This window comes from Centroberyx gerrardi, chromosome 11 (genome assembly GCF_048128805.1).
Source record: "Centroberyx gerrardi isolate f3 chromosome 11, fCenGer3.hap1.cur.20231027, whole genome shotgun sequence".
NCBI classification, from domain to species: Eukaryota; Metazoa; Chordata; class Actinopteri; order Beryciformes; family Berycidae; genus Centroberyx; species Centroberyx gerrardi.
In genome coordinates, this window is record NC_136007.1 from 19,750,518 (window position 1) to 19,772,043 (window position 21,526).

At 39.2% G+C, this 21,526-nt stretch overlaps 1 protein-coding gene across 1 annotated transcript in view; it reads right to left on the reverse strand.

The window, feature by feature from the left end:
• ophn1 (oligophrenin 1) overlaps positions 1-21,526 on the reverse strand; it is a 28,973-nt gene that overhangs the window by 6,119 nt on the left and 1,328 nt on the right. The window contains exons 2-20 of the mRNA XM_071925425.2: positions 20,585-20,680; positions 19,850-19,911; positions 18,655-18,726; positions 17,657-17,758; positions 17,443-17,553; positions 17,085-17,189; positions 16,856-16,985; positions 16,666-16,766; positions 16,306-16,397; positions 13,864-13,942; positions 9,763-9,796; positions 9,509-9,571; positions 8,884-8,958; positions 7,159-7,243; positions 4,661-4,719; positions 3,055-3,160; positions 2,527-2,686; positions 2,029-2,176; positions 749-1,090 (exon numbers count right to left, since the gene is read on the reverse strand). Of these exons, the coding sequence (XP_071781526.1) occupies positions 749-1,090; positions 2,029-2,176; positions 2,527-2,686; positions 3,055-3,160; positions 4,661-4,719; positions 7,159-7,243; positions 8,884-8,958; positions 9,509-9,571; positions 9,763-9,796; positions 13,864-13,942; positions 16,306-16,397; positions 16,666-16,766; positions 16,856-16,985; positions 17,085-17,189; positions 17,443-17,553; positions 17,657-17,758; positions 18,655-18,726; positions 19,850-19,911; positions 20,585-20,680 (2,022 nt within the window). The remainder of the gene's footprint in view (positions 1-748; positions 1,091-2,028; positions 2,177-2,526; positions 2,687-3,054; positions 3,161-4,660; positions 4,720-7,158; positions 7,244-8,883; positions 8,959-9,508; positions 9,572-9,762; positions 9,797-13,863; positions 13,943-16,305; positions 16,398-16,665; positions 16,767-16,855; positions 16,986-17,084; positions 17,190-17,442; positions 17,554-17,656; positions 17,759-18,654; positions 18,727-19,849; positions 19,912-20,584; positions 20,681-21,526) is intronic.

A 21,526-nucleotide genomic window follows, 5' to 3' on the forward strand; every position in this document is an offset into this window, starting at 1 on the left:
AACCGTCCCTCATTTGATTTCCTGCTGATGACCAATTTCCAGTAATTTAAAAACTGAAACAATTGAGGGCCTTTTTTGTTTTTCAAGAAATCTGATGGAAGAGCAACAATGGCAATACTACTATTATTATTTGTTATTATTATTATTACTATAAAAACAATAGATAAGGCCCCTCTGAATCCCTAGATGTAGCCACAGTGAGCTACAAGCCAATAAGGCAGTTGAAGATCTCCAGAGCTACCTGAGAATATTCTAAGTAGAGGAGAAGTTCTGAAATAAGAGGTCAAAAATCTTTCCTTCAAACAGCTGCCACATGGGGGAAACACCAGGACAGAGCCCAAGATCTTTGTGTCACCTGAAACCCATCTGCTCCAAGACTGAAATCATTCTAACTAGTATCCCCTCATCCCTCCATATAGCCATCGCCAATATAACTAAGACTTCCCTCTGTCACCTCTGCTATATCACCAGGCTCAGGACACTCCTCTCATTGCCTCAGCGTTATGTTTTCTTAAATTGACAAGCTGACTACTGTAACATCTTCTTTTCTGGCTCCAATACTGTATGTCCAACACTGACCAAAACTGATGTCCTCACACACACACACACATCATCTGACCAACGCATCACAACTTGCTTTTCAAATTACACTAGATCCCTTTGTCCTCACAATTTTTTTTTTTTTTAAATCCTACACAGAGCCCCAGAGCAGGCTGGATTCATTTTTATATAAGAGGGAATGTCATACCTTCTCTGACAGCTGCTGTGCCAAAGGGAGGTGGTCTCCTGCTCTGGACGGACAGCGCTCGTTTCACAGTGATACCAGACTCCCCGTTTGCTGCTGATGCAGGATCCGGCCTTTGCCTTGTATCGTCTATCCTTGCGACCGTTTTGCCAACATCACAGTCTGAATGCTGACGAGAAGCTGGTCTGGGCAGAAGAGCTTGCCTCGGAGGAGGTTCTCTTGGAATCAGTGGAGCGCAGCCTGCAGGTTTTGTCCGCTGGAGGGGTGTGGGGCTCGTCGGGCCGTCCCCGTCCATGTCCGCCCCCTGTGGTCTGTGGCCATGTAGAGAGCTGTCATTTTGGCCATCTGTTAGAGAGCAGCAACACGACAGTTAAAACAACATTCATATGAAGGATGTGATGGATGTTCTTACAACTTGCTACCTAAATAACTTTAGACCTCAGTCCTGTGCTGCACTTTTGAATATTTTTTCAATGAAGTTAGAAAGGCCTATAAATACAAATTCCTTTTAATATGCTAATTAAAACAATCCTGCTAAGTAATAAAGTGATATCTTATCTTATCTTATCTTATGGGAAACCCCTAAGAATAGATACAACAGTTACACTGTAAATGAATGAGCACAACAGCTTTTAACATGCAAATAAAATAAGTTTTAGTTCACCAGTGGAATTGGTTAATACATCAATTGGTATAGCAATGAAATGCAATGGTTAAATGACAGAACAATAAACTAATTATCCAGAAAGCATCAAACACATAGTATAGTCACATGGCAAGCCTGACTTCAAGTACTATATGCACGATCCAAAGGTTAGGATGCATTGAGACAGGCGTGGTTAGCCGTGGTGTCAAGCCATGCAGAGCTGGTTATTTGGCTATACCAGGCAGTAAATGAAATATCACACAATGCAGGGAGGACAAGTTGCAGGTGTTCCAAATCTCTCTGCCACAGTGTATGAGAGGACTGGGTCACACCCACTTAACCAAGGGGTTTATAAAGATAGAAATAACATGATCTAACTTGAGGCAAGTAGGAAGTAGGAAGGAAGTATTTGATGCAACAAAATAAACTGAATTTCAGTGACAAAAAGCTCTTAAGTGAAAAATACCATGCCAAGTCTCTACTCTGCTAGGTGACATGGAAGGTGTGTTGTAATATAAATCTTCCTGCAAAAATCTTAAAAATATCTTGAAAATAAACTACCGTGCATCCAACAGACAAGAGGGGTATAATGTTGATGATGATGAGGATGATTAGGCCAGAAGAGGCTGATAATTACTCTCTGTGCTGTGGACCTGGTCCTGATTAAGAGCTTGGTAGACTCTGGGCGGCCGCTTGGAAATTGTGATTGGTTGGCGTTTCCTCGGCGTGATGCGCGGAGGAGGGACAGGCGGGGCGGCGCTGTCTTCTGGCATAACGCTGAAGATCTGCAATCACACCAATGACATTTTGTTCAAACACTAAAACACATACTGCCGTTTACTCAGTTAACCAAATGAAAAGAGAAAGTAGAAAAAAAGATTTTAAATTATTGTTACTGTTGTAGAGTGATTTTAACAAAAGGACTTTTGTGTGGTAACAAAACACTGTCATCACTGTCCACAATGTAAAATAAAAAAGATATAAATGTGTTGTTTTTTTTAAACAATAAACATATTTAGAACCAGATTCCTATCATTCAAATCAAATGTCACTCAAAGAGTTTGTTTGTTTGATAAGATTTAAATTCTTTGGCTTAGACATGGGAAAGAGCTTGTAACCTCTGTTGAAAATGTACCTTTTGGGAGCCCTCGATCAGAATCTCAATGACAATATTCTGGAACTTAATATCCAACATGGCCGCCACAGTCTCCTCCTTTGCTCTCATCAGTGTGGGTCCAAAGATTACTCCCATGTTTGACGGGGTCATTAGGTTTTCCTGGCTGTGGCTGCAAACACTGTTGACAAATATCAAGTTGGGTTGAGCCGAAATGCGACTGACATGTAGACCACAGACAGTTAAAAATTATTAACGCATTAACTTATAAAAGATTTAACATTTCCTGCTTTCAAAAGCAAAATATCTAATTTAGGAACGAGTAATAAGTAAGCTCAATATCATTAACAGCTTATTTCTGAAAGATAGTTATAGGTACTATATTCCAAAATACCTAGAGGTATTTTACAATACTTCACAGAAATATTATCACATTAACACAGACTGCCAAAACAAGAATACTGTGGGTCATTCAGGAGCAGCATCACTCAGGAGGAGAAGCTACAGCACATCGTAACAGTGGGACGTTGAGAGAGAGTTAGCCCTTACTTGACCAGGTGTTGAATCAGCACTTCTAGCATCTCCCGATTCTTCTCTGGTAGTTTGTAGGCAAGTGAATGAATTTCACTGAGTCGAAAGTCCAGATTATCTGACTCTACGATACAAACAAAACGGAAGATTTGCTTAAATGGCATACATACAGAGCATGCAATATGTATATGTACGTACTGTAAATTATAAACACGTAACACAAGAGAGATATGGCAAGCATGCAAAAGAGAAAATGAATTCTTGAAGTGATAAAGGCTGCAGTCCCTGGTATGAAAATCACTTTACATACATAAATAAATAATTTAGATCAAAAAGTAGCAGTATAGTATTTTTAGTCGTATCTAATAAATGCTGTTGTAATAAACACATACATGATTTACTGAAATCTTCATAGTCTTTTTCATAGGTTTTGTTTTGCGTCTTTGTGGTGTAATTTGAAACAAATACCACCATGTGTGCTGGGGACAAGGAAGCGAGTCTCAAGAGGATTAGTGTTGAGTACAAAAATAAATTATATGGTTGTCATATAATCATGGGATGTTCAATCACAACACCGAGTTGGGCACACCCACACTGTGACGATGGGTTCAGAGTAATAAAAGCATGTGTCAAGCCAAAGTTATGAGGCAGGATGACGGGAAACCCCACACAACATATGACTGACATTTCCAAGAAACTGAAGCCGCCGGTTGTCTGAGAGACCTAAGAGTCTTGAATTATACTCATTTGTTTTTCTTTTTTTACATAGATGTTGTGTGACAGAAAAAGGAGAAGGCGGGTTCAGATTTCATTTACAGTGCGGAGAAGACGTAGGAGGATTTTCTCTCCTCTTTCAGCCTGTTGAACTGCTGAACCCATACTGATGTAGTATTAATGCACAATGAATCGACTAGTAAATAACCTTTCATTTGGTTCTCAATATTAAATCCTGGCATGTGTTGGAATCTAAAGCCACTTTAGGAGCTTAGCTGGATTCCCCGCTAAATCTAAGGAAACTCCAGTAGATGGATGAATTAAAAAGACGCCTTTTATACCTGGCATCCCTTCTTTTTTCCAGGTGGTTATGCAGTGAAAGTTAAGGTGATCAGAAATAGTTTGTAGCCTCATTAAAACAAAGTGTAAACTGTTTTCTATGCATGTATGACCATACAAGGAAAAGTAAGTTAAGATAAGTAGTACATGCTGTGCAACACTGATTATTTTAGTATTTGTCCTCATCTTTGCAATAAGAAATCATGTAGACTTGCAGAAGTGCAACATGAATGTAAATGTGAACAATTGAGAACCAATTTTTCCCCCATTTTTCCCCTAATGGGCGAGGTCAAATTTGAATCAAAAGTGCATGTTGAGTTGCAACCTTTCTAATGCCTGAGAGATGCTGCAGACAAGTTCTGCAAGGGAATGTTGTGATGCTGATGACACATTTTGTGCAGTAAACACCAGTCAGATTCTATGCGGACACTTGAGACCCATTTATAATGCCACGTCTAAATTTATCATGTCATGTCATCACATAAACATAGTGACTTCTGACTTTTTATTAAGTTGGGCACAAATAAAACTTGGCAAACTCAGAGCAGGGTTTTTCCAAAACATGTCTTACTTGCAGCTAAAATGAGGTCTCTGTGTAGACCGTAGGTCATCAGAGGCTCAGACAGACTCCTGCGGACAAACACAAACAATCTTTTAAACATGAAGACCAGTGTAATCTAACTCACCACATCAAACACAAGACTGGCAAAAAACAGCGCTCACTGGTTACATAAGCAAATAAAATGAGAGCCACAAGCATGGCTCGTGGTGTATAGTTCAATTTAGGACTCTTTTGTCCAGTATCTCCAGCAGGGAGGTCTAGTAGGTAGACAGACCATCCCTCACCTATGGGACCCAGGTTCAAGCCCCCTGTTAGCAAGTATCCACCCTGCTGCAGTGTCCTTGAGTAAGACACTTAAACCCCTCTCAGCTTGAGGAGCGCTGCTCTGTCGCCGAGCCTGACCTCAGTGTGGTGGGGCTCACATAAGAGAGTAAGAGTTCAACAGCTGCTCGGCCTGAGAGCGTATTCCTTTAAGAGAAAATGTTGTTCAGGCCGTGGAACCAGGTTGTATGATCACAGGATTACTGTGTATGATGAAAAAGAACTGGTGCTTGCAACAGAAACTTGTTGTAAAACCCTTGCAGAGGTTCGTTCTGCATTGTAAACACAAATGTCTTGTCTGTTGAGCATGTGTAGACGATTTGCTCGCAGGAATGAGGCGTAACCATTTTATGTAACAGGATAGCAGAAAGAAACAAAAATGAACTGCAATTCACTACTATCAATCAGGTTATCGAGGCATTTTGGTTTCAAGACTGTTAAAGAAAAAAATTTACGTAATTTTAAATGATGGTTAACCAGGAATGTAGAGGATGATGATAATCCTATTTAAATTATTGTGTAGAAATTGGACTAAATTGTATAGTTATCAAAGACTGAAAGAATAGACAAAAGAATTGTCGTAATTGAATTGGTTGCGCAACTGATTAAATATTATCCAGGTAGTTAGTTCAATCTGATGGACTCAGTTCTAAAAGTACCCATCCTGACTTTTAGTTAAAGAGTAAGCATCAGATCATTTTAGATGCCAAAATCGCAATTGGAGTGAAGGTCGATGCAGTCAGCTCACAGTCGGTGTATTTCCAACTCCCTGGAAAAATCCCTTTTTCTACCATCACAGGAAACTGTAGACAATAATCAATATGCTTGTTATCTTGTGGCTTGAATTACTGGAGGAGAGCAAACTTATTTAGACAACCTTAGTGTTTCATCACATTTCATCCATTTCTGACATGACCTCAGGAATATTTGGCTCTACTGATTTGTTTAATTTTCTGACGTTTCAGAATATTTTTTCATATGTTTCTTTAATAAAGTTTCTAATATTTTCATTAATTAATCTCTCAACAAAATGTAGTTTTGAAATCTTCAAGGGGGGGCGCAATTTACTGTTGTTTTCTCTTAAACTTTTTAGTTGACCAAGTCAATTTCATGCATTATTTCATGGAAAACTGAAAGTATATCTCCAGCATCACTCAATCTGCAATTATTTAAATTATTTAATTACACCCCTTAAAAGGTTTTCTGACACTAGCTATTAAGATCAGTTGTAATGGGGTCCACAAATAGCTTGGACACATCAAGATGAAGCACAAGAATAACATTCAAACATGAGAACCTAAGTTTTATCACAATAACTCCTCAACTTCAAGGGGAGTTTTTGGAAGGGGGAGCAGCCTATAGTGGTATCTTTTAAGTATTATGGCCTTTCAGAAATATGATGATTGATCATGATTGAGTGGACAAGATTCTTTGTTAGCTGCTACAGGCAAACAGAGCTGATAAAAACACTACAGTGTAACTCATAATCCTGGCATTCAAAGAGCAAAATGGCAAGGGCTGAAAGAGTTTGCAGGAAACTTAAACATATGAATTAAATGTAAAGAGGAAACTTGCAAATGATACTGTAGAAAGAGTCATCTGACACCTCAATTTTTACATTCTTGCTGCTGTATGTTGAACTGAAAACGCAGTGTCCACAAAGAGGAAGCTGGTAGCAGCACCACTTCCTTTTATACGCAATGAAATATCACTAGTGCACTGGCAGTGTCACCTGTCAGGCTGCATGTTCTCGTACCAAGACTGATGAGCCTGGTCCAACTTGGGCAGGGAATGTGGAATGGCAAATTAAAAATTGAGACATTTGAGTTCAATCTCAATCTAGTAAATCCCGCTCTCTGAAATACCCATCTGGTCAGGAGGCTTACATAAACTCAACTGGCCGGCCCATGTGGGTCACATTCAACTCGATCAGAAATGCGTTTATTTTCCGAGTACAACAGGTGCACCAGGAATTTGCTGGCCACAAGGCAGTTTTCAGCAAGGAAGACCAAACCTGATAGAAATCCAGCATCAAAATGGAGACATAAAGTTAGATGAGGAAAATAAAAACTTAAAGATGTCAGTGTGATCCTCTGAGTCACAGATAGCCATACATTTGAAACTATACCGCTCTATATTTTAGAGTACAGTACCTTATGTTTCCCCTATCCACACACAAAACACACCTGAGATAAAACTTCATGGCACTTGTGATGGTTTTAATGTCCCAGTCGCTGCTGTGGAAATCCACGTCTCCTGGGCATGTTGGGTCTATGAAGGAAGAGATCAAAAACAAACAATTAGAAAAATACTACACACCATTTATGTTGAATCCCTTGTAAACAGCTTATGAGAAAAGTGTCTTGACTCTGGTGAAAGTAACTGGCTATCTTATAGAATGTGCAAAGAATTTTTAAATAGTCTGCTTCAAATCAGAGTAAGACAGAAAAATATAAACAGGTATGAAAAGTGAGGCTAGATAGTCATAATATTGAATTCCAAACAATGGCAATAAAGATGCCAGAATATTTGCAAATATTGCAATAATTACAAATGATATTTAACTTAAAGGGTAACTTCGGTATTTTTCAACCTGGACCCTATTTTCCCATCTTTTTGTGTCTAAGTAACTAAAGGGGACAACAATTTTTGAAATTGGTCCAGTATTGCGCGAGAGCGCGTCAGCCGGCAGCCGCGAAACGAGCTGCAATGTAATCCGACGGGGCAAATCGCACCGTCAATGTACGTCCACTAAAAGTGCTTGTTTTTGCCACTGACAGGCTCAGATTGTTATTATAGGTGTCTGACAACATTATGGAAAGGACCCTACAGAGAAATGAAACGTTTTTCTTTACCTTTCGCTTGATCCGGTCTGTGTGTAACCAAGTCTCGCTCAAGTCTCACGAGAGTTGAGTTGTTGCAGGAAGTTACACACAGACCGGATCAAGCGAAAGGTAAAGAAAAACTTTTCATTTTTAATTTTATTATTTCAATTTTAAATGATGGTTAACCAGGAATGTAGAGGATGATGATAATCCTATTTAAATGATTGTGTAGAAATTGGACTAAATTGTATAGTTATCAAAGACTGAAAGAATAGCACACAAATGTCCTCAAAAATGAATGAAAACACAGCTCATTCATTTTCTAACAGTGCTGGCTATTCTTGCTATTCTATTCAGTGTTTTCACTTTGGACCTCTTTCTTTGGGGTTTGAGTTGAGCACCCTCAATCTCCATTTGTATTTTGCAAAGCAGACAAAAGAATTGTCGTAATTGAATTGGTTGCGCAACTGATTAAATATTATCCAGGTAGTTAGTTCAATCTGATGGACTGAGTTTTAAAAGTACCCATCCTGACTTTTAGTTAAAGAGTAAGCATCAGATCATTTTAGATGCCAAAATCGCAATTGGAGTGAAGGGGCAAATCGCACCGTCAATGTACGTCCACTAAAAGTGCTTGTTTTTGCCACTGACAGGCTCAGATTGTTATTATACGTGTCTGACAACATTATGGAAAGGACCCTACAGAGAAATGAAATGTTTTTCTTTACCTTTCGCTTGATCCGGTCTGTGTGTAACCAAGTCTCGCTCAAGTCTCGCGAGAGTTGAGTTGTTGCAGGAAGTTACACACAGACCGGATCAAGCGAAAGGTAAAGAAAAACGTTGACGGTGCGATTTGCCCCGTCGGATTACATTGTAGCTCGTTTCGCGGCTGCCGGCTGAAGCGATCTCGCTCAATACTGGACCAATTTCAAAAATTGTTGTCCCCTTTAGTCACTTAGACACAAAAAGATGGGGAAATAGGGTCCAGGTTGAAAAATACCGAAGTTACCCTTTAATGTAATATTGTCAGGTAGACAAGCCTAATTGAGGAGCACAGTCAATGGAAGGGGGGACAGATTTCCTTACCAAAGAAGGCATTTAAAAGCTTCTGCACTTGGATGTTGCTGCCAACTGTTCTGTACACTCCTTCTTGTGTGACTCCTGGAAAGAGGAGTGGGGGAGGAAAAAAAGGGGGGGAGTGTATACTGGAGAAATACACAGCAATGGAAATGTACCGCATGCTCTTCCTCAGTGCCTGTATAAGCAGTTAAAATACAGATGTTCCTTCCAGATATTGAATGCCTCATTAAACTAAATTTCAGGCTGTACAACATTCAGTGCTTAAGGTATCAAATTACACCCCTAAAAATGACTCGCTCCTCTATGCAAATCTCTTGTGAAACAGCAGTTGTAAATTACTCTGCTTGAGAAACATTTGCCCAAACCTTATACATGTGTGCTGAAATTAATCGATGATATAAGGTAAGATGTGGTAATTAAAATTCTACACAAACTGAAGTTCACTACCATGACTCAGCATTATAATGAGCGACATTCCAACTATTTTTCCCAAGAGTTCATGCAGAATGCAAGAGTGGCATCAACACACAACCTACAGTATGACTCAACTGTGCCCCCTTAAGGCAAATAAGCAAACTAACAGACCTGGAGACGGCTGGGATGAAGCAATATTTGATGAGACGTCCTTTACCTTTTGTTTCAACATAGTTGATGCACTTTCGCACAAACTTGAATCCGATTTCATTCAGTTCCACTATGAGGATGAAAAGAAGCAAAATGAGCAAATTTAACAGCAAAGAATCGTTTTTAAACAATACTGTTCATAGCAAAAACATGAATACAGATACATTCAATATGTGGTGGTCAATAATGTGGTGTAGACTGAAACACAACAATGAAATAAACCATAAGTTGAGACTGTGATGGTAATGATGACTGACTTACTTTCAGCTTGCTTGTGAATTGGGGAGTGATAGATCTAAAAAGAAAACAATGTAAAAGGAAAGTGAGGACTGTGGGACTTGTGGAAAACAGAATTCATCAATTCAATTTTCTCTTACTCCTGTGATCTTGGGCAGTTTGGTATGATTAATGAACATCAGCAAGTCTCGCTCAAAGCTAAAGATGAGAGCCAAAAAAACACTTAATGATGGCACCAAGACACGAAGCTGCTGTGCTGGTAGTAAATAGGAGGCCGACTTCACGGACACAGTGACGGTATCCGGGGTAATTTATGGGGAAAATAGACACATCTTCCAGTGTAGGTTTGGTTTATGCGCACATTCAAATAATAAAAATTGAAAAAAGGAGAGAAGAAATGTCAAGTGTGGGTGAGACAATGAAACACAAATACATGTGCGTGTGTTTAAGGAGAGAAAGAGAGGAGGAGGAGGAGGAGACAGAATGTGTGTATTGTGTTACTGGAGGAAAACTTGAAGCATGCGATGCATATTCACTGCCAATGTGAATGCAACTATTCCACAGTCAAGATCTTCTGGGTCTAACTGAAAACTGTCTAATCCAAAATCAGGTTTTTAAGAGTGTGTTGTGAGTGTGAACTTGTGTGTTCAATTGACAGTAAGGTGTGCAAGGCAAGGGAAGGGTTTCTGGTTGATATGTATAACGGTAAACCAGATTACAATATAATAAAGTTAGGGGACGTGTCTGAACTGAATGATATACCAAAAGATTTTCCAGCTCTAATCCAGTTTGATCAATCATGACTCCCAGGAATCTGGTTGATGAAACTAATTCCACTTTTCCAATGTATGATCAGGCCCTTGTTCCACAGTATTTTTTGTTTTTTTGCTGTTAAAGTGATGACAATACCAAAGCAAGCACTTGTTTCAGCTGTAAGTGAAGAGAGCGACAAAATCAAGTTTGTATCATCTGACAAAAGAGGATCCCTTATGGAGCACGTATGGATGATTTCTTTTTTGAAACTTTATTGATCCCTAATGCAGCTCCACCAAGGTGCATGAATCAAAAAAAACCAAAGGAATGAAAAGACTACTTTATTATTCTTGCGGAACAATATGACAAAGCTCCAATATTAAAATCAATGCGTTTCCACTGCATATAGCCTTCATCAGTGTTACAGGATTGATGCTATTGAACAATAAATATATTCAGTAGCATCAAAATATAGAGCTAGAGCCCATAGACCAATCAGACGGCATCAAACATGTTGTTTTTTTTATATTAAAGTTTTGTCAAATTGTTCCCCATGAGTAGCTGATTTATTTTCATCCCTTTGATCTCTAAAGGAGAAATGTGTCTTTCTGCCTGCCCCTCTCCACTGGGAGGTCTGGTGGGGATTCAGCGTCTCGTTCAAGGACACGGCGGGGCGGATGCTTGTTGTCAGAGGGGATTGAGCCCAGGCCGTCCAGCTGAAGCATCACCACCCCACCCTGCTGTCCACAATAGCAACTAAGTCAGTGATATGGACCAGGAAAACCACTGGCCCAAGAATGGAGCGCTGCTGGAGACCATGCTATTATCGCCCAATCCAATGTCCATCTGTTTGCAACTACAAATTGTTGTCTGTCAACACTGTAATTGTGAAGCCATCTGTATCTTTGTCTATAGTACGATTGTATAGTGAACTGTATTGAGATCATGTGTACAGTCGAATGTCATGATTTTGACAAGTCTAGAAATTCCCAGAGCAGATACATCATGGTTTAGAGCACAGTGGATTTTATTAGTATCTGTGGATTAGTATTTTATAAATCCACACTGATGATCGTACAGAATGGAATGAAAATACAGATTCTGTAGAATTCTGTCATACACAAAACCAAAAAGCAAAAAGTCAGTGGTGCAGTTCCACATTTTGTTTCTAGGTTGACTTCAGAGAGCAGGGAGTTGACTCTATGGTTTATAGTTTTGGGAGGAAGTTCACATGATCAGAAATGTTTACTCAACTAATTATGTTCTGTTTTTGTATTTTCACAAGGCTCTGAGTTACTTACCTAATTCTAACACAATGAAATAAAATCGCAGGCTAGCTATAACAGTATGAGCTTTATGTTTTAATACTGAAAGATACGGGCTATAGATGCAAAGTGAAAAAAAGACTAATTGACTAATTGAAAAAAACACTTGTTTCCACCGTTGGCAGGATTATTTTCATTTCAGTGCCTAAAAAGTTGGCTGCCAAAATATTCCGTTGCTTGGGTGTATAGAAAAGGGAACTGTTAAGTGATATCTGGAATAACATTTGCTGTTTTGGCATACGGGTTCATGCATGTTAACCACTTCTTGGTTTGGAGGCATGACCAATTTGCTGAAACAGAAACTAGGGGTAAGCCAACTGATCAGGGTTGAAATGGCTCCAGGAAGAAAAGACACCAGCAGCTGGCTCCCTGTTGAGACTGGGGTCAGTATGGGCCATCGATGGCTCTCTGCACGGCTTCATGCACCTACCAGAGCTATTTTTCAAGACATGGGGATTTTGATGGGCAAAGGACCACTGAAATTATTGCCAATGTGCATCTTCCCAGGTTTATGATGGTGTATGATGGAGAAATTATACTTTCTAGAGTGACAGAGAGGAAGAATTTACCGCTGTGCATTAAAAGTACAAAAAAATCCCTCGAGCTTCCAGAGTAAAGTGCTCGATTTGAGGGATTTAGAAATTGAGAGTAGAGATCAGCAGAGAGAGACAGCAGAGGATGAGGACGTTTCAAGAGATGAAGGACGCACCGAGGACGAAGAGGTTTCAGAAAGTGCAGAATATATTAAGTTGAAGAAGATTCACAGGGTTAAAAGGTTGCATTGACGTAGTACTGTATAATGGCCCTAAAGTTCCCATATATAATGTGAACAAATGCTAATAGCATTCAAGAGTAGAAGAACTATCAAACTTTACACTCCAGCTTTTTCAAAGGCTGAAGGACATTCAGAGCTGAACACAAGTTGACAGAGTTGGCATGGCAGAAGCGGTTCATTCTAAAAGAACGCCAGCAACCTCTGTGTGGATCTGATAGAGCTGATCCTTGGCCTACATGAAAGCGCAGAGAGTCTGCCTGGCAGTGGGACAGTGCGGTGGATTTTTGGGCTTTGCTTCAGAATATTTGGGCAAAGTGTGTGCAAAGGGTCTTGTGAAATTTTCACTATACAGAAGTCAGTGGGGAAGTTGCGCAGGAAGAGGCACTGAAAAGCGTGCCTTCTGTTATTTTCACATCCTCTGGCAGCAGAGCGACCATTTATTTCCTCGTCAACGCCTCAGTACCTGGGCTCACATGACATCCATTACTGAACCATATATCCTGCACTGATCGAATATTTTGTATTCATATGACTCTATACCCAAAATGCCCACATATGAAAGAGGTAGTAAGGCAACTTTGTATTTCATAGCCTCAAAACTGCTGAATGCAATGCCAGAGCCTCCTACCAGCAAGTCTATTCTGAATTTCTGACTGAGACATTCTGAGGCCCTGAGCTGAACTGTTCAGCTTTTTTCAACAAGCTGCTATTATTAACCAGGTGTCACCATTTAGCCATACGCTGATGGAGGCCCTAATGTGCATAACAAGTTTCACAGCTATGTCTATCTCTTCACATCTGAGCTGTCATAACTCTACACAGTGGATTTGGAAATAACAGCACAGCCATGCTATAGTTTTCCTAAAAACATAAATTCAATGAACAGAAACATTTACATTAGTACACTAAACACCAATTTATGCTCTAATGTGGTCCAGCTTTTTGAGGTATTAATACTTGCTTAGATTGATTTTGTGTGGATAAGATATATATAATTTGGTGCGGTTGGTCAAGAAGCTGAAAAATCTCCATATAAGTCTTACAAAAAAGATATACTTTATTTTTCTATTTTCTTTTAGTCAAAAGGTGTGGGAGTTTTTATATTTGACATTAGCCATCGACACCCCTTCTAGGTAACTGACTCCATATTGCAGGTACATCTTTTTGCATTAATTTTCTCTGATGGGAGAACAGTTTTGTTAAGAAGAGAACTAATATCTCGGAGAACAATAATTCTAATAGATGAAATAAAAATAAAAAGAATAAACTCACAGGCTCTTTTCCATCCATGGCCTCCATCCACAACTTCCTGTTTCCCTCCGAAAGAGCCTGGAAAGTGACGGGTGTGTTTCTATAGCAACAGTAACAAATGTCATTAAAAAGGAAAGGGTTGCAATTAGATAATTCACATGCAACGTGATTTACTGCTTCAGCATTCAACCATTCTGAACGATTAAGCTTCTAATATTCAAGGATCATACAACTTTTCAAATGTCAAATTTAAGCATTCTTCAAGCTAAAGGAGGCAGACAAAATACCAGAAACACCACAAAAAAATGGGCTTTAACTTTAAACTAAATCACAATTACAAAGTCAGCTACGCAGGTGAGTCAAATTAAATTGAATGTGCTTTAAAAGCAATTTTAGAGTTTATATGTGAGTTTTCAAAGCAACATAAGTCAACTAACAGATCTTCAAAGAGGCTAAATTGCAGGTGCTATGGTCACAGCCACTGCAAAATTATTCTGTCTCGAAAATCATGACAACATTTGCCAAACATGGACAAACTGCATCAGCAAAGAGGAACAGTGATTGCAAGTTGAAGCTCACAGTTGCTAAACATCACAAAACTGCAGCCTAAAAAACGACCACAGAACTGAATCAACACTTCTGTGACACAGTCTCAACAAAAACTGAACACCATGAGCTTCACAATGTGGGTATTTATGACAGAGGATGCCCCCATACACACTGCTACACAAGTTGAAAAGTAGCTTCATGACGTCAGACGCCTTCCATGGCTTCCTTAATCAGCAGATCTAAACATCATTAAACCTTCAGGGGAAGTTCTGGAGCGCAGAGTACAAAGTAGATTTCCACCACCTTCATCCCTCAAGTAACTGGAGTCTTTCCTTCTAAGGTCCAGTTTCCCACTACACACAGTTCAGGACTTATATGACAGCAGGCCAGGGAGGACTGAAGCTGTTTAGAAGGCCCTACTCCTTATTTGTTACTTTATATTCATATACAGTATTGTTAGATTTCTCCGTTATTTTGTCTACCTCCTGTATTTCCAGATACGTATTTTCAAGACTTTCATATCAGCAAACTTTTCATCAGACTCCAAACATTTCATTTGATTGTGATAGAAATAGCTTTTTCCTTAAGTCGGTATAGGAATTACATGATGGAGACAGCAATTAAAGATATACATGGCCATTCAATATTCATTGTTCTTTCCAACTGATCTGAACTGTTGAAGCTTTAGTTAACTTGATTAAATCCCTTCTGAGACTCACTGAGGTCGAAAATGGAGACAAACATGACAAGCATATAGAGATGATGAACACATCTTCCAGGTCTACTGCAGAAGCAACAACAGACTGCCAAATTTTGGAGCTAGTAGGCTACTCAATTGTTAACTACAACAACTGTGCTATGAGTTTATCATTCTTCCTGCCAACTGCACTCCTCAACCGACTATCGACAACTTTTTCTCAACTTTCTGAGCTATCAACTATAACAATTAAATAGGGAACCCTGATATCTATGGGAGCTCCCTATTCTTAGCAGAGAAGCACCAAATGTGTTTCTATGCTTCATTTTTGGGTGTGGGCATGCTTTTATGCTTTTACTGCTTTGTTTCAAAGCTCTTACATGTCAGTACGCCTAACAATACTAAAAAAAGTCAATCAAAACTCTAATGCTGAAAACATGTTGTGTAACCTGTGCTGAAAACAAATCTTAGCAATGGAACGATCAGCGATAGGAGGGGCAGAGAGTTCACTGGCCACTTACAGTGAGTTTATTGATAATAATGTGATGTATTATTGATCGCTGTAGCAGCATTCTCTATTCACTTGTTCCCTCCAGGAAGGTCAAAGGTCAGGGTGAGCTACAGAACAGCACCTAGCTCTGGTGGGGATTCAGTGTCTTGCTTCAGCAGCTTGAAACGTCTTGAACCTGGTTTCAAAGAGTTTCGATTGAAAAACAGTCTCACTGAATACTAGACAGCCCTGCCATCTTTACTTTATCAGACTGCTTATGGTCTGATTATGGTGCTGGTAATGTTCAAACACTGGCACACATTAGCTGTTCAGAGAAACACTTTCAAGAACTTAATGCATATTGCAAGCACTTTTTAAACCTTTAAAATACCCAAGCAGAATTTGCAGCGTTTTCACAGATTTCAAGCAACAATCCCTGAATATGACATAGCAACCTTTGCCTCAAGTGTCTTTTAAAGTGCAATTTGTACTGAATGGCCTGCCTATATAAATATGAATTCATTGTGTTCCCTCCATGAAATGACTGAGTTTGCCATCTGTTTCCAGCACAAGCCTGTTACTGAGGGATTGTTTGGGCTACAATCCAGTTTGCCCCCACACTCTGTCCTTGTAGACCACCTGTTCACCTCGCTGCTTAAACCTGTTTATCCCACAAGGCATTCACGTTGTCTCATCTCACAGTTTCTGCATTTCGTTCGCGACTAACCTCTCATTAGTTTCGACGTCAAAGCAGAAGCGCTTGTCTATGGATTCTGTCTTCCGGCGGATGCAGGATTTAAGTGTCAGTTCTGTGGGGCCCTGGAAGGAGAAAACAATCAAACAGAGTTGGAAAGTGGTGAGTATGTGCGGGAAAGAGAGAACAACAGCATGTGAGAGAGAGGAAAATAAAGATGTGTAGAGCAGCTCATTAAAAGGGAAAGCAGTCTAAGGAACTATACATAAATAAATTGCTTATAGATAGGTGTCAAGATAATTACAGGGACACAGATTTACATTGTAAGTTTGCAGTCTATGGCCCTCAGTGGGTGATATGATGAAAAAGAAAAGTTTCTTTTGAGTTAAGTACCTGTTTAGTTGTAGGTTTCTGTTCACAAGGCACCATGACCAACAGTCTGCCATCTTTGTGGTACTTGCAATAGTACTTGACCCATGACACACCCAACGCCCCTTTAGAGACAATAAAATAAAGTAAGACAGGCCACGTCAATGGGAATACACGCAAACAACACATATGCGTGAACAGCTGGTGCACTCACACTTCTCCTGGCAGTACAGGTAACCCTCCATAGTGAGCTGACTGTGGATTTTACACATTTGGGACGGGTGTTTCATTCTCTTCATCAGCTCCTCCATCTCCTCCCGAGTGCTCTCATAGTGGTTCCTAGTCTGCACACAACCCCCCACACAGCACTTTAAGATCCAAGTCCAATTAAAGCCTCTTAAATGTCACTAATGGCATCATTTGTTGCGGACAACACCACTTACATTCTGCAAGCTGAGCTGCAGTTCTTGTTTGTAAGGCATGAAGTCCTGAGTCATCTCCACTGTCAGGTTATTGAGGGTGAGAATGCTGTGAAGAAACGCCAGGACCTGTCCAAAGCATGAATTATAGACTTATGAATACAGTTTTATATTTGGAGTATGGTCAAAAAGGAGCCACCACCATAAAGAAGAGTAATGGTGGCAGAACTTTATGCTTGTGTTTCCTTTGTTTTGACCATATCCTGTATGTTTGAACTGTCACGAACGATCTATTTTTGAGTCTGTCATAACACATTTTTTTTTATGTTACAATTGCCTGGCAGCAAACAGGAAGAGCAGGAGACCACAGAAACACACTCACAGGCTCCACCACATCAAACTTCTTCCTGTCCTGCACCTGATGGATCTGGTATACATACTCCACCGAGGATTCGTAGAAGTTCACTCGCTCTTTGTCTAGGAGCTCGTCAGCCTACAGTGGAGAAAAGATCATTTTAAAAAGTGACATATTTGACAGTGAATTTTGAGCTTTTCTTATATCGTTGATGAGAAATATTTGTTATACTTCAACTGACCTCTTGAAGCTGACTCTCTTTCTTCTTGGCGGAAAGATTCAGGTGTTTATCTAATTGAGAGTGATATTTTTCACTCTCTTTCTCGAACTTCTTCCTCTTCTCCTAAAGGGAAGATGTGTAATTGTGATGCAATGAGATTACAGTGCGATTAAATCAGTGTCAAAGTATTAAGATTTATCTGTCATAGCTTGTTATATAACAGTGCCCTCCTATAGCAAGCAAGAGCTGTTCCTCAACACAACTTAACTTCTGCTTCATTGCACAGTAGCCTTTTAGTTTTACTGCATCACTTTCACTATTGTCTTTTGACAACACTCTTCACTCACAAAATTTTGTTTACTTAAACTGAACTCTATCATTGCACTTGTGCACCTGTACCAAGCCAAAACAGGTACACCATTACCCCCCTTTGATACAAATGTAAACTCAAGCACTGCTACTCAACACAGCAAGACAATTACAGACAGCAGTTAGTTGAGAAATAAATATACTGGGGAAAAAACTTGGTTGATCAGCAGAACACCAACAGAAAAGAGACTGAATCCCACGCTGAATAAGCAAGTTAATGTCCCACAGAGTTTCCTGATAATTTTTTTACTGGCAAAAAAAAAGTGCTGATGACGGAGCACACAGGGACTGTCACCTCGGAAACCTATGGGCTTTTTCCACTGCTAGAACTCATTTACTTCCTACCAAATGCCTTTGCACGATAAAGGGTGTGTCAAGGAAGAAGAAGTAGCCCATGATATTCAGTGTGGCCTATATAACTCAGAGAGGTGATGTTACATGTTACATTACAATTCTTTGGCTCTCCATTGCACTGTCACAACAGAAATAGATCAAACTGTGATGAAATGAAACGACACATTTTGTTAATACACCAGAGCACTGCTTCTACTGCTGACTTAATAAATGGATAACTTTAAAAGGTAATAGCCATACACAAAAAATAGACCACATTTCACTTAGAGAGCAAACAAATGATTAAAAACACTCACTTTTGTTACTCCGATTTGCTCCTTTCTGAACTTCTCCAACGGCTTAATGAGCAGATCAAAGGAATTCTGGACCTGAACAGGGAAACATGGAACAGTTGTTACTGTTGTACACTTCAAAATGCACATATAAACTTGCCATATCAATAACACACTGCTTAATATCGCATTTATAGATGTTCAAATTAGCTTATGTGCTTGATGAAACTTGATGAAATGAGTTTTGAAAAAATAATATCTTGAATATCTTATAATGATTTCTCTCCAGTAGATGTTGCTCTTCAGCACCAACACAACCAAAACTTATTAGATGCCAGCTCTGTTGAAAAAAACATCTGTACCCAGAAAAGCCAGTCGAACAGGAACTACCACTCCTACCACAAACATGTAATGAATTCAGTCATGACATGATTTCTGAAGAATAAGATCAGGAGAGTCTTTGTTTATCTGGTTCAGATGAGAGATAAAATAAGATCAAACTTCAATTATGCCTGAGGGGAAACTGTGCTGTTGCAGAAGCAAACAGCAAACAAAGTACAATGTAAATAACAATAAAGCAAATGGCGGTATTTAAATGTAACACAACTGCCATTTACAACACTAGGACATATTAAGTAGAAATGGATGGAAAAATAGGAAAATATACAGTATATATGAGTGAGGAGAACATACTGAAAGAAAAAAATGAAGGCCAAGATGTATGCGATATGTAACAAATTAGAAACAAATGAGAATATGAAGAAAACAAATATGTGAATTCACAGCATAAATACAGAATGTGCAAAATATGTGTCGTCTTCACATTAACAGGTCTACAGAAGGCCATACATTCACACAGAAAATGTCTAGGCGTGTAGATGTTGGCTGTGAAAAACTATTCACCTTATCAAATATATTCAGAGTACAGAGGGAGATAACATATCTACTGCACAGAATGAGCAGAACTGCATATGTGCATTAATAGCTGATGGAGCTACAGAATACAGAAAAATGTGTGCATGTGCATCTCTGTCTGTTCCCATGATCAGAAAGTGACAAAAATGTGTTTACTACCACAACAGGTGGCGCTATTTGAAAAAGGATAGGTAGCATGAATTTAATCTGCACATCTGATGATTAGTGCAGGAAAGGTTAATGGGTTTCCTAATGAGGGAAAAAGAGGATGCAGAGTCAGTGTGGAGGAAGTTGATAAACCCACCATCATCATCCTGTCATGCTCTACTTCCTGGAGAAGACCAGCAAACTCCTGGAAAGACTGAGCTGGGGATAAAGACACAGAGATGGAATATAGAGCCGAGCGTGCACATTCTGATCCAACTGCGTGACACAGAGAAACTCAACAACATGGGGATGGAAATACACTTGGAAACACCAAAAAAAAGAAATACAACACACTTATTCCAGTGTATTAAAATGTGTATTAACTTCCCCTTTTTACTGATCTTAGGTTGTGTCTCATCAAGTCTTTGTGTTTCCATAACATTTGGTTTCCTGATTTATACTACAACATTCACGTTGTGATAAATTACCAGCTGGTTGCCAAAAGTTATTGGATTCACTTATATCAGGTTATATCAATAATTTTGGTGCATTACATTTTTCTACTTTGTACTTTCATTGTGTTGTATACACTCTGGAGACAACAACACCTATTCACATTATGTAGGTAGGTTTTCATTAAAAGCATTACTGAGTACTTCTCATTTTACACTACTTATTCACACTACTTTCTGTAATTTTGCATATGATAATACACAGAAAAAATCCACTGGAATAAGCCCAATGTAATGTAAAGTTTACATCTCCTATGTGAATTGCTAGATATTACCACATGAATTGCTCTGAACGTTTGGGGAAACGAAAGTGGTAACCATGACTTAATACTGAAGTAAATGCAAAGTGGGCATTTGCCACAGTGTGTATATGATCTTACCGATGTTAATCTCATCATCTGTCAGGGAGTCACCAATGGAATCAAACTGGAACACACTGAGAGTCTGGGAAAACTTCTGCACTGCCAAAGAGTAGCCTACAAAAAAGCAGAGTTGATCCTATCAAAACATTTGAACAAAGCTCCAAATTCCTAAGTCACAAGTACCTGGAAATGAGTATATTTAATGCTCTGAAATCTACGGCAATATCCAATTCTTATATAATTTTCTGAATCCAGCCCAACTCAGAATCTCAACTGTTTAAGCAACATAGTCTAGAGTTCAAGACAGGCCATATTTCATACGGATGATTATAACTGTGCATTACATATGTTTTTCCTCTTGATAAAGTATAAAGCATGAGAGGCAGCCAATATGTGGTATTAGAGCTGAAAGCCTATTGACTCCATGATCTCTGTTACAGCTGGCTTTTATTATTGATCAGTCAGACACAATGAAAACAAATGGTGCCTGTCTGATTGATCAATACTGAAGAATGTGCTGCTTGAGGAACTTAGGGTAGCAAATCCAGCATCATCTTTTAAATCACTTCTTACAACACATGTTTATAGTCTTTTTTCTTCTTTTAACCTATAGTGTTTCCTGTTTTGTCTTCTCCTTTAATATTTTACTGCTCTTGTGTTTATGCCTTCCTGTAAAGCACTTTGCAAACTCAGAACTGTGAGGCATGAACTCACTAATAACACCAACAACTAATTATTTTCTAGGCGTAAGGCTGAGGAAGCATAGTTCCACAACAACAACAACAACAACACCACCTACACTTGCCAATCCAATGGTAGAAATGCAAAACTGGCACTGGCCTACATAGACAGGGATTAAGGTAAAAAAATTAAAAAAAACTGGATTAGTTTGAATATCTGTCAGTACAGTACATACTAACAACAAGCGCTCGTGACCTCGGGCTATTATGGAGGTCGAAT